Source organism: Somniosus microcephalus, chromosome 11, assembly GCF_052327205.1.
Source record: "Somniosus microcephalus isolate GS21.2 chromosome 11, FLI_Smic_1.0, whole genome shotgun sequence".
Lineage (NCBI taxonomy): Eukaryota > Metazoa > Chordata > Chondrichthyes > Squaliformes > Somniosidae > Somniosus > Somniosus microcephalus.
In genome coordinates, this window is record NC_140997.1 from 131,954,451 (window position 1) to 131,967,514 (window position 13,064).

Sequence of the window (13,064 nt, forward strand, 5' to 3'; positions counted from 1 at the left end):
ATATCACCGATTCTGAGGTAGATGCAATTGGTACTTCGGTTTCATCACCAGGTGTATAGGATCGTGGTGTAGATTTGACGTTTTCCAGTGACTCTAGAATCTGGTCAGCATGGCGTCTTACAATGCTCTCTCCAACGTCCATGGTATACATTAGAAGTCCTTGCTGTGTGCAGATCGTTCCTGGCTGCCATTTCTCTGTGCGGTAGTCCCGGGCCAAAACTGGTTGACCTATCTTGAAACTCCTGGTTGGCCTTTCCTTCATATTCTGAAACTGCCTGTTCTCCACATCTCTTCTGATGTTTGGCTTAACCAAATCCAAGCGGCATCTTAGTCTTCGATTGAAGAACATCATGGCTGGAGTTTGGTTGGTAACCGCATGTGTCGCATTCCGGTAGGCAAACAAGAAGTTATCCATCTTGTGTTGTAGGGGTATGTCTTCATTACACATTGCCTTGATAGCCTTCTTGAATGTTTGAACGAACCTCTCAGCCAATCCATTGGTGGCTGGATGATATGGGGCGGATGTGTAATGCTTAACACCATTGTTCTTTAAGAACCTCCGGAACTCTTCAGACACAAACTGTGGTCCATTGTCAGAGCAAATCTGTTCAGGCAGCCCATTTCTGGCGAATATGGTTCGTAAGACTGATAGTTTTTTCTGTGGTGGTTGAGGACATTTTTATTACCTCTGGCCACTTTGAATGTGCATCCACCGCAATTAAAAACATCGAGTCCATAAATGGACCAGCAAAATCAATGTGTACCCTTTGCCATGGAGATGAGGGCCACTCCCATGGATGTAGAGGGGCTTGTGGTGGGGCGTTTTGGACCTTCTGGCATCCTGTACAGCTCTTGGTCATCTCTTCGATTTCTCTATTGATTCCCGGCCACCACACAAACGCTCTGGCTAAGTTCTTCATTTTTACCCCTCCCAGATGACCCTCATGAAGCTCATTGAGCACTCTATCCTTCAATTTGGGTGGAATTACTACTCTGGATCCACACATCAAGGTTCCTCGGCACACTGACAGCTGTTCTCTTCTCGGCGAGAATGCTGGCAACAGTGGTTCGCCATGTGCTGGCCATCCCTTCACCGTTAAATCATAGACCCTGGAGAGTGTCGGGTCATTTCGTGTTTCCTTTTCTATGTTTGCATTCGTCACAGGTAGACATTCGACTATGGTCGAGTGGAATATCTCCACAGGATCCACTGCAGGTGCTTCTTCCACCGTCGGCAACGGTAGGCGCGACAATCCATCAGCATTCCCATGCTGTTTAGTTCCTTTGTACTCGATGTCATATTGGTGTGCCCCTAGGAAAAGGGACCACCTCTGTAGCCGTTGTGCTGTCATTATCGGGACGCCCTTCTTAGGGTTGAAAATGGAGACAAGAGGTTGATGATCAGTTAGTAGAGTAAATTTCTGTCCATGCAGGTAGTGATTGAACTTCTTCACCCCCCACACCAGGCTGAGGGCCTCTCTGTCAATCTGGGCGTAGTTACGCTCGGCTGCAGTTAACGAGCGTGACGCAAAAGCTGTCGGCCTCTCTGAACCATCAAGGGATTTATGTGACAGTACCGCTCCAACGCCATAGGGAGACGCATCACACGCCAGTCTTATCGGTAGTGATGGGTTGTAGTGAGCCAATACTTCTCTTGAAGTGATCAGGCCTTTACACTTCTGAAAGGCCCGCTTACATTCATCGCTCCATTTCCATGCTACTCCAGTTTGTAGCAGGGCGTTCAGTGGGTGCAGAATTGTGGACAAATTCGGCAAAAACTTATGGTAGTAATTCACCAATCCGAGGAATGACCTCAGTTGCGACACATTTTCAGGCGCTGGAGCCTTAACTACCGCTTCAATTTTGTCAGGGGACTTACGTAACCCCTCTTCATCAATCACGTGGCTACAATACGATATTTGTTTCTTAAAAAACTCGCACTTGGGGCGATTGGCTCATAGCCCATGTTCTCTTAGTCTAGTGAGCACCTGCTCTAGGTTGGCAAGGTGTTCACTGTAATTTTCACCTGTCACTAGGATGTCGTCCAAGTAACACTGAGTCCCCGGAATCCCTTGCAGGACTTGTTCCATCGCTCTTTGCCATATAGCCGGAGCTGATGCAACTCCGAATACCAGTCGATTATACTGGTAAAGACCTTTGTGAGTGTTTATCGTGAGATATTTCCTAGAGGATTCTTCAACCTCCATCTGCAAATATGCTTGCGCTAGGTCGATTTTTGTAAAACGTTTCCCTCCAGATAGTGAGGCGAAAATATCTTCTATCCTCGGAAGAGGATACTGTACTGTGTGAAGTACTGGGTTCACAGTCACCTTGAAGTCCCCACAGATGCGAACCTTCCTTGGCTCCTCAGACTTATTGTTTAACGTTTTCTTCATGACAGGAACGATGGGTGTCACCCACTTCACAGAAATCACAGAAACCCCACAGTGCAGATAGAGGCCATTTCGGCCCATCGAGCCTGCACCGACACATATCCCACCCGATCCCCGTAACCCCTACACCAACACATATCCCACCCTATCCCCGTAACCCCACGTATTTAATCCCCCTAACACTAAGGGTCAATTTATCATAGCCAATCAACCTAACCCGCACATCTTTGGACTGTGGGAGGAAACCGGAGCACCCGGAGGAAACCCACGCAAACACGGGGAGAATGTGCAAACTCCACACAGACAGTCACCCGAGGCCAGATTCGAACCCGGGTCCCTGGCGCTGTGAGGCAACAGTGCTAACCACAATGCCACCGTGCCACCTATGCCACTTGCTCCAGTCTACCTTAGTTAACACGCCTGCATTCTCCAGATTCTCCAGCTCTGCCTCGACGGCTGGGCGAATTGCATACGGTACCAGTCTTGCTTTGAAAAACTTGGGAATTGCATTCTCTTCTATTTTTATTGAGGCGGTTACGCCTTTAAGAGTTCCCAGTTCTTGTTGAAATACCTCTTTAGCGTTAGCCAAGATTTTTGACAATCGTCCAGGTGTGACGTCGTCATCCTTTTTACCAGCCACAGTCAGTGCCTGAATGGAGTGCCAGTCTAAACTTATCTTTCTGATCCATTCACGTCCCAATAACGGTGGTCCACCATCTTGCAGTATGTACAGATACAATTTCTGTATTTCCTTGCCGTTGTATTCGACAGGCACCCTTATTTTCCCTCTGGGGTATACTTTCTGCCCCGTATATGTCTTCAAGACAATGGATGTGTCTTTCAAGGGTATGTGTGAGAATAGCCGCTCATAGTCTCGTCGATTCATGACGGTCAGAGCTGATCCTGTATCCAATTCCATTTTGACTTGGGACCCTGCTATCGTGAGGGTGACCCAAATGGTTCGGTGATCCTCTTTTGTGATTACGTTGTGTAGTTTGAGACAGCTTAGTCTCTTGTTCCCGGATTCACTATCGCTCCTCTGGTCTTCGGAACTACTGTCCATCATCTTTTGTACTTTCCTGTACTTTTCCTTAGTAGTCTTGTTGTTGTCGTTAGTCTTGTTCCCGGACCTGCAAACTCATGCAATGTGTCCCATCTTTCCGCATTGCCTGCATGTTTTGTCCTTAGACCAGCAGTCCTTCTGGTCATGGGTTGTTCTGCCGCAGCGATAACATTTTTCAAATCCCCATGTCATTTCATGGGCGCCGTATTCCTGTGGCTTTTGCTGTATTTCCGCAGCTCCCCTTGCTGCTGCTTCATACGATACTGCCACGCTGAAAGCCTTATCTAGCTTCAGCTCTTTCTCTGAGAGTAACCCCTTCTGGGTTCCTTCACTCAGGAGTCCACAGACAAATTTGTCCCGTAGGGTATCTGCCAGTCCTGCTCCGAACTGGCAGTGCTTTGATAGCATGCGTAGTTCCGTAAGGTAATCAGCATTGCTCTCATCTTTATGCCGATTTCTCTTGTGGAAGTTAAATCTTTCTGCTATCAACAGCGGTGTAGGATTTAGATGTTCCTGTAGGATATGAACAATTTCGTTAAAACTCTTCTCCATCGGTTTGACTGGAGTGATCAGGTTCCGCAATAGGCCGTACGTTCTTGCGCCCATTAAGTTTAGTAGTACCGATGCCTTTTTCTCATAGGCTACTTCATTTGCCTTGCAATATACTTCGACTCTTTCCACATACGTGGTCTAGTCGTCTATTGCATTATCGAAGGCAGTGATATTGCCAGTCTTCGGCATCTTGGAGATCTAAGATGGCGCCTCCCGCGCTTTGCCTTCTTCCCCGATTGAACAAAATAGCGCCTCCCGCACTTGCCTTCTTCCCCGCTGGATTAAGATGGCGCCTCCCGCGCTTTCTGTCTTTTCCGCTGCTGCCAACGCCGCTCTCCGCGGTCCCCGTGGCAAACTGCCGCTCCTCGCGGCTTTCTGCGCTTCTAATTTATTTTTATTTTATTTTAATTACTGTTCCCGTCGTCAGAGCAGACCCCATGGGACACTTCCCTCCCTCTTCTCGGGTCTGTACGCTGCCCGGCTTCGTAGCACCGGCCGCGCCCTGTGTGCTCCACCCTCTCTCTCTCTCTCCTCTTCCCAACAACGCTGCTCGGCCCCGTTGAAAAGCCACCCGATCGAGCTCTAGCCCACTGCAGCCCAGGAAGGATCAGTGTACTACCTGCCACCAGCCCGATTAGCTCGAACACCATAGACTGGATAACCAAGCCCAGCTCTCGACAGCCTCTCCTGCAAATCTTCGAATTCGATGAATCAGAGGGTGGTTGCCCACGGTCGACGCCCGTTTCTTCTGTTTGATTTTTTTTCTTTTTGGATTTCTTCCTTCTGGCTTCGACCTCTGATAAAATCGCTTCAGGGATGGATCCCCGTGAGGTGGTGCAGAACTGTAGGTAAGTTCGGATCTGTTCGTCGCCAATGTAATGTCCGTGTGTAATTGAGACACAGACTGCAGAAGTTGGTTATAACAGGTGTTTACTGAATGGAGACAAAACTGGAACTACTATACAAAGTTACTACACAGGCTTATATACAGGGGTGGTCACTACTGGTACTGCAGTATACAGGGGCTGCAGAATATAGTTCCTTCTTCAAGGTACATACACTACAGTGATGATGATTGAGGGATAAATGTTGGCCAGGACACTGGGAGAGCTCCACTGATCATCTTAGAATAGTGCCGTGGGATCTTTTTACGTCCAGTTGAGAGGGCAGGTAGGGCCTCAGTTTAACGTCTCATCCAAAAGACGGCACCTCCAACAGTGAAACACTCCCTCAGTACTGCACTGAAGTGCCAGCTTCGATAATGTGCTCAAATCTCTAGAGTGGAGCTTGAGCGTACGACTCTCTAACTCAGAGGCAAACTGCTGCCACTGACCATAGCTGACATCTAAAACATACATGTATAAGCTGACCTAGATCCATAGATCATGCCGCCAAGGGGCAGAAAGTAGATGAGAAAGAGGAGAGGGCCATGGATGTATTCTTGGGGACCCCCGAGGTGACAGTGTTGTGGTGGAAAGAGAAGGCATTGCTAGAAATGCTTCGGCTATGGTCAGAAAGGTAAGAATGGAACCAAGTGAGGGTAGTCTCACCAGCTTGAACAACAGAGAACTGTTGGAGGGGAATGGTGTGGTCAATAATGTCAAAGGCTGCAGAGGGGACAAGGAAGAATAATGCATCACAGTTGCAGAGAATGTCATTTGTGACTTTGGTTTAGGCTGTTTTGATGCTGTGGGAGGAATAGAAACCTTATTAGAGGGATTCAAGTAGGTAGGTTGGCAACAGCGCATTCAAAGACTTTTATTCTAAATCCTTCTAAAAGTCTTAGGCCTAGAAATTCGGTTGGTTGCGCCAGCGATTAGCGCCTAAAGAGCCCGAGATTTGGGGCGTTACCCAATTTTCGGACGTGCGCAGTGATCCTAGCACATCCTGCCATATTGAGTAGCCTGTTAACGCACCCGGTGCTAAGTATTTGCGCCCGCGAGCGGGCGCAGCCAGATAATGACATCATTTCATTGTGCAACGCCTTTTTGGCGCTCCGTACCAGAAATTCAGTGGCGCCCCCCTCCGTTCCGCCTGGCGCTATTAGTGACAGTTGGATGGAACGTTACCAGGTCCTTCTCGGACTCGGGGGGCGCTCTTTAAAGGGGACAGCACTAGTAAAAAACCGGCAGCCATTTGGCCTGGCCATACTGCTCGCTGCTGGAGAGAGTTGCAGACCTTCAGTTACACAGACTTGTTCTTATTGAGCCAGAGGAGCCTTGGGACCTTCAGCCCTGTCCAGAACAGTTGGATCCAGAAAGCTGACTGCGTCTTACTCGTCGGCCAGAATAATGGGAGCTGCTTTGGAGGGGAACGTCATCCTGGCTGAACAACTGGCAAGGGCACAGAGACGGAGGGAGAGGGGGCCGGGATTGGCCAGAAGGAGGAGGGCCAATGGACGTCGCCGAATCCGACCATACGCTGCCAGGGTTTTCAGGCAGCAGGTCTCCTACCTTACCATGTCGGAGGAGCAGTGTCTGCGAAGGCTCAGATTTGGTAAGGATGTTGTCACCGAGCTGTGCCACCTGCTTGCTGGGGATTTGCAGCCGTGGATACGGTGCAGGACCTCTCTGTCGGTGGCCGTGAAAGTCACTGTTGCGCTCAACCTTTACGCCAGCGGATCGTTTCAGGCAGCAGCTGGGGACATATCAAATATCTCTCAATTTGCGGTGCATTGCTGCATCCGGCAAGTGACAGCTGCCCTCTACAAAAGGAGGCGCGAATTCATCACCTTCCCTGTGACCCTGGAGAAGCAGGGGGAGCGCGCACAGGGCTTCGCGGCTATTGCGGACTTCCCCATGGTGCAGGGGGCCATTGACTGCACATACGTGGCTTTGCGGGCGCCATTACAGAATCCGGAGGAGTTCCGTAACCGAAAGGGGTTCCACTCCCTTAATGTGCAGCTGGTCTGTGATCACCAGCAGATGATCATGGCGATGAACGCACAATTCCCTGGCAGCAGCCATGACGCGTTCATCCTGTGGCAGACCTCAGTGGCTGACCTTTTTGAGGCACCGGCTCACCCACGAGGCTGGCTTCTGGGCGACAAGGGCTATCCTCTCTGCCCATGGCTCATGACCCCACTCCGTTTGCCCAGCACCCCGGCAGAAGAGCATTACAACAACAGCCATCAGGCAACCAGGAACATTGTGGAGCACACAATTGGTGTGCTGAAGCAGCGTTTCCGTTGTCTGGACCATTCGGGGGGCGCCCTACAGTACTCGCCGGAGCATGTGGTGCGCATTGTTGTTGTCTGCTGCATGCTCCACAACCTGGCCATTCGACGCACCCAGCCAATGCCAGCCGACCCTCAAGGTCCAGCAGAGCAGGCGGACGAGGAGGAGGAGGAGGAGGAGGAAGATGGGAGGGCTCCAGAAACTGGAAGGGCCGTTCGTCAGAGGCTCGTAAGGACTTGGTTCTAGGCCCCTCGGACGGAATGGTGGCTGTGATTCGAACAGCGCCCTCCGGTTCGCTGTAAGCCTATGAAGGCCTCGATGATTGTAAATAGTGTACAGCTCGATTGTAAACAAAAAGTTTTCTTTATTTTCAAATAAGTGCTTCCTTCCAGCATGACAACGTAATGGTAACAGAAATCATAACTAACAAACTAACAGATAACTGTCTGGCAACCCGGCGAAACTAACCAAACCATAACAAACAAACACAGCAGGTGTGGACGGCCTTAAATCCGGAAAAAGAGACGTCTTAGCACCTCCCTCTACTGGTGATCCCTTGATGGAGACCGACTCCTCTTACGAGGTCGGCCCCTTCCCTCACTGCAGCTCCTCCGTAATTGAACCCCAGTGGCTGCGTCAAGGCTGGGGGACACCTGCTGAGTGTCTGGCAGCGCTGAAGCCCCTGAGGGACGGCCTGGACGACCTCTGGGCTTGGAGGTCCCGCAAGCAGGCTGCTCCAACTGGGCATGTCTGCTAGCAGTCTGCCGCGCAGGTGGTGGCAGCTGCTCTGCTGACGTGACAGCGGTGGCATCAGGACTGCTCACATGCAGATAGAGGACACCTGCACCGTGGTCGGCCGAAACACTAGCACTCTGACGGGGCCGCACAGGATCATACGCCACAATCGACTGCTCCACAGATTCATGGCCTGCTGTGGTGCTGCAAGGGCCTGGGATGATCCTGCCTGATGCAGCTAGGGTGGCAGCAGAGAGTTCGCGTGGCCTCAATTTGCGTGTGGACGAGGCCAGCAAATGACTGCGTGGCAGCAGTGAGGACCTGCGTGGCAGGTGCCAGTGCTTGGGAAAAGCCATGGACAGTCCTTTCCACTGCTTCGGACAAGGTCTGGACAGACCTTTCCACTGCCTTGGACAAGCCCTGGACAGACCTTTCCACTGCCTCAGACAAGCCCTGGACAGACCTTTCCATTGCTGGGCCGAAGCCCTGGACAGACCTTTCTATTGCTGGGCCGAAGCCCTGGACAGTCCTTTCCATTGCTGCCCCAAAGTCCAGCACACTCTTTGCCAGTGTGTCGATTGACTCAGGCATCCTCCCCACTGCAGCCATCAGCTCAGTGTGCCTGAGCCGGGCCTGGGCGCTCATCTCGGCAAAGCTACGCACCTCCTCTGCACTCTGTGCAGCAGTCATGGTGGCCTACCTCGCCCTCCGGGGAGACGGCCCCCGAGCGTCCCTACTCCCCGCGCGTTGCTGCAGGCCGCTGGTTCCTGCAACTGGCTCCTCATCAGAGCCCCCCCCCACTCCCCTCAAGGGAACTACTATCCCCAGTCTCCAGATGCGGTGGCTCCCCTGAGGCTGGCACGGATGGTCCGGCTTCCTCCTGGTCGTCGCCTCCGGAGGCACTGGCACTGGCAGCTTGAGGGGCCGGCTCCCGAGCTGGTGATGCAGCATCTGAAAGCAGGGAGGTTGAAGAGTGGCTTTAGCAAAAGGACAGTTTGGCAGCAAGGGATGCAACAGTGCGGCAATGCTATGACATGGCTCCACATTGAGAAAGCATGCTGGCGGGGGAAACAACTGGAAGGTGACAGCTGTAATAGTAGAGAACCTTACCATCGCTGTGGACAATGGGGTCGGCAGCTGCAGTGGTGACAGGACCACTCAGGCGTCCTCCCACAATCTGGTGGACTCTCTCCTCGAGATCCGTCAGAGGGTCCAGTTGAGGACGGCCTCCTCCGGTGCGAAGCTGCTCCTTGCGGTTTCTCGCCAGCTTGGCCTGCAGGGCAAAGGACGGGAAGTGATGTTACATGATGCCCTGAATTATGATCTCATGCCCCCCATGGTGGAACAGCCCTTACATGATGCCCTGGGTTATCATCTCATGCCCCCCATGCAGCCCTTACATGATGCCCTGAGTCAAATGTGCATGTGTGTGACCAGAAAGGGCCATGGGTGCTTGCTGACAGATGGCCAGTGGGGCATAGCGCACCCTGTAGCCATAAAGTCAGGTGCTAATGGAGGGATGCATAAGTTTACATTAACTCCACTCACCCTCACGACCCGAGTGAGGTCGTTGAATTTCTTCCTGCACTGCACAGGGCTCCTGGTCGCCATGCTGCTGGAGTTGACCCTCTGAGAAACATCCCTCCAAGCTCGTTGGTAGTCCTTATGATGAGGCCTCCTGCCATTGTCGGGGTAGAGGACATCTTGCCGGCGCTCCACTGCGGCCACCAATTCCTCCAGAGACTTATTGGTGAAGCGCTCTGCTCTCTGCCTCACCCTCTCCATATGCTCTAAGTTTTTTGCGCCAGAGAAGGGCCTGCGCCGATTTGCAAGCCTACAAGGCGCAGACTGTGGATGCTGGAGCTGCCTGACCCACCCCTTTAAGAGCTGGCCGGCGCCTGGAAGTCTCGTGGTCATGGGTAATTGAGAGCACCTGCGCTGCGGCTGGACGCCCCGATATTGGGTTGCACCGGCATGTTAGCGCCTTAGGTGCCCCGTGTAATGCCTGAACTCGCGCCTCAATCACCTTTGGGGCGCTGCAACCCAATATCGTACGAGGTGTCGAGAAGTTGCGTCTGGCTATAAAATTTGCGCTCCGCCAATTCTAACGCCCCAAGCGGGTCTATACCCAATTTCTAGGCCTTAATTTTGTAGTAATCTAGGCATAAGCCATATAGACAAGAAGGCCAGTACTGAGTTTATTAACCTCAGCCAAGGTGACAATTGCAATTGGCCTCGGTGTTCCTAGGGATCGAGGAGCTGTCAGAAAGAGAAAGTTATCACTGTGACTGGATTAAAATCCAAGTATAAGAGGAAAAAGAACAATATTTTAATCTAGTTCCCCATCAACACACATACTGAATATTTTACACAATCCTCACCATCAGGGCCCATTTTGGAATCGAACTGTTAAAGATATCACTGATGGGGTGGTGTCAGAGAGCATGCCGGCTCATTGCAGTGGAAGCAGAGATTTTGGATTGCCCAAGAAACTGCTCTGCCCTATCACCGGACAATTCGCTTCAACATTAACGTCCCTTTGCTTTGTTTTTTTTTCTCTGTCTATTACAGCTGATTTAAATTGAATGTGTTTTGTTTATTCAGTTAATGCTTGACAGAGTATTACAGTAATATATATTGAGCTTGTCAGTGTGAGAGAACTGAATTAACATACACAACTGAAGATGAAGCACCCCAGGGTCAGGTACTGTATCTTGACTGATGTTAATTTTGATTGTTTATGCTGTCGGACGCAGTAACTCCTCAAGCAAGTTGTCTGATTATATAATCAGCATCACAGTTTAAACAAACATATTCAGAAAAGTCAACAGAAATAGACAAAAATAAAGAATATTATTGATTCTTTATAACTGTGAGTTTGATTCTTAAAAGCATCTCAGCCTGTTTAAAAGATTTTAATGTGGATATTTAACTGTAAAATAATGGAGTTTTCATATATGAGCCCCAGCATGAACAATCAGAGAAAACAGAGTAATTACACACTTCAGTTCAGCAAATCCAATAAGGAATTCAGGAGAAACTTCCTTACTCAGAGAGTAGTATAAATGTGGAACTCACTACCACATAGAGTAGTTGAGGTGAATGTCATAGGTGCATTTAAGGGGAAGCTAGATAAATACATGAGGGAAAAAGGAATAGAAGGATATGCTGATAGGATTCGATGAAGTAGGGTGGGAGGAGGCTCGTGTGGAGCATAAACACTAGCATAGATCTGTTGGGCCCAATGGCCTGTTTCTGTGCTGTAAATTCTATGTAAGATTAAAAGAGAAGGCTAGCACTGAGATAAATATTTTTGATTTAAAGTGTAACACCATCATGTGAGGAAAGCTGCTTGGGTGAGATGCCTGAGAGCTGTTGGTGCCCGTGGAAGTGTCAGCACCTTTAGGAGAGGTGTAGGGAGAGAAAACGGCTGACACGGCAACTAGAATAGACTTGAAATTTCTGTTCATGTCCCTGCACCAAGTTGGTGCTTTATCAGGTTTTGTGTCCCTTGTTACTTATATACGATTCCTGGCTGCAGCCTACATTTTCTGATTGACTATGACTGGGCATACACACTGGTTCACACATTCCTCTCATTGATTAAAACATCGGTCTGATTAAATACACTGAAGCCTGTATTTTAGATTTTAGAACCACAATCAGTACCAGTTGTAAGCACAGGCACTCGCACACAGATAGGGACTGGATGTACAGTGGTTTAGCACACTGTCCCTTTGACTGGCACTTGGGGTTACATCCATCCCAGACTGATGGGATGAAAGTCTCCTCTCTTTGGCTGCACAGGTCCCATGTGAAATGAGTTTGGGCAGTATCAGTCCACTTCCTAATAGACGTTGCCCTACAGCACAAACTGCCGTTAGTGGGTAATTGGACGCAAACAACAATGGTGGAAATGTTGAGCTGCTGGAGTATGGAATGCTCTTCTGAGGTTGGGTTTCAGGCAGTTTGAGTAGATTGGAATAGAGGGATGCCAGACTGACGTTCTGCAAAAGAAAAGATCAATAAAAGACAAAGGAATATTTTCAAGTGTAAGTGGTCCACAGATTAAAATACACATTCCAAACCAGACCGTAGAAGATTCGAGGGGCTGTCAATATTGATGTACCTGTGAGGATTGGACTATTGGGCAGGCTCACTTTAGATTTGCTCTTCCTTCATTATGATGTTGTTATAGAAGATAAATTGCCAAGTATTGTTCAAGTAACTGTGGAGTGTTCAGCATGCCCCTTTGTGATTGACAGGACTGTATCAGTCTTGGCTCCGGAGAGCCCTCTATAACTGAACATTGCTCCTTCGTGATGTATCACAACAACAGTCCACGCTGGGGTGAGATCGTCAAACTGCCCATCCCTGTTGACAAGTTCAGGGGCTCGCACCTACGGTTTGAGTTCAGACACTGCTCCAGTAAGTACTCCCAAGTCTTGGCTTCAAACAGAGAAAATTGTTGAAAGGGTCACATTCAGTGTTTTCTGCTAAATGTACTATACTACAGGAAACTCTTTTTTATCCGGCACCGACGGGACCGCCGTGGTGCCGGTTTATCAAAAAGTCCGGATTACAGAGAGTTATTGTTAAAAGGTACGAGAGCTCTGTACACAGCCACAGATCCAAGCTTCCCTGTTGCTTAGCAACAGGTGCAAGAAGCCCGACCATAAACCAAGCGTCCCTGTTGCTCAGCAACAAGTGCAGGAACCCCCGATTACACCGCCAAGAATCAAGAAACGGCCACTAATATGAAGAAAAACTTAACTGAACCTACTCCTGAATTTTGCCGGTTAACCGAGATTTCCAGTTGTTTGGGTGCCGATAAATCGAGAGTTTCCTGTAACAGGCTTTTGTATGGAACCATTAATTGTGGCATTTTTCCATGCAGTATCCAACTGCCAGCTTCAAAATGTCTCAAATCCCTAAAATGCTATGCAATGCAGTGGTAGCTCGCTGGTTCATACACTGAGTCATCTACAACCCAAGTTCCCAACCTCAGCTTCATTCCTGGGGGAAAGGACCAGCCAGACATCAAGCACCTTTCCACAGGAAAAATCCTAGGCCCCTTTTTCTCATTTCCTATTGACTGATCTCAAAGTGGTTTTAGATGGAGCCCTACAAGAGAACTATCTGCTT

The 13,064-nt window shown here is 49.7% G+C and overlaps 1 protein-coding gene across 6 annotated transcripts in view; it reads left to right on the top strand.

The window, feature by feature from the left end:
* dock3 (dedicator of cytokinesis 3) overlaps nt 1-13,064 on the top strand; it is a 1,512,713-nt gene that overhangs the window by 1,151,963 nt on the left and 347,686 nt on the right. For all 6 annotated transcript variants that reach the window (XM_086001262.1, XM_086001257.1, XM_086001258.1 and 3 more), the window contains one exon: nt 12,185-12,347. In XM_086001262.1, coding sequence (XP_085857388.1) covers nt 12,185-12,347 — 163 coding nt within the window. The remainder of the gene's footprint in view (nt 1-12,184; nt 12,348-13,064) is intronic.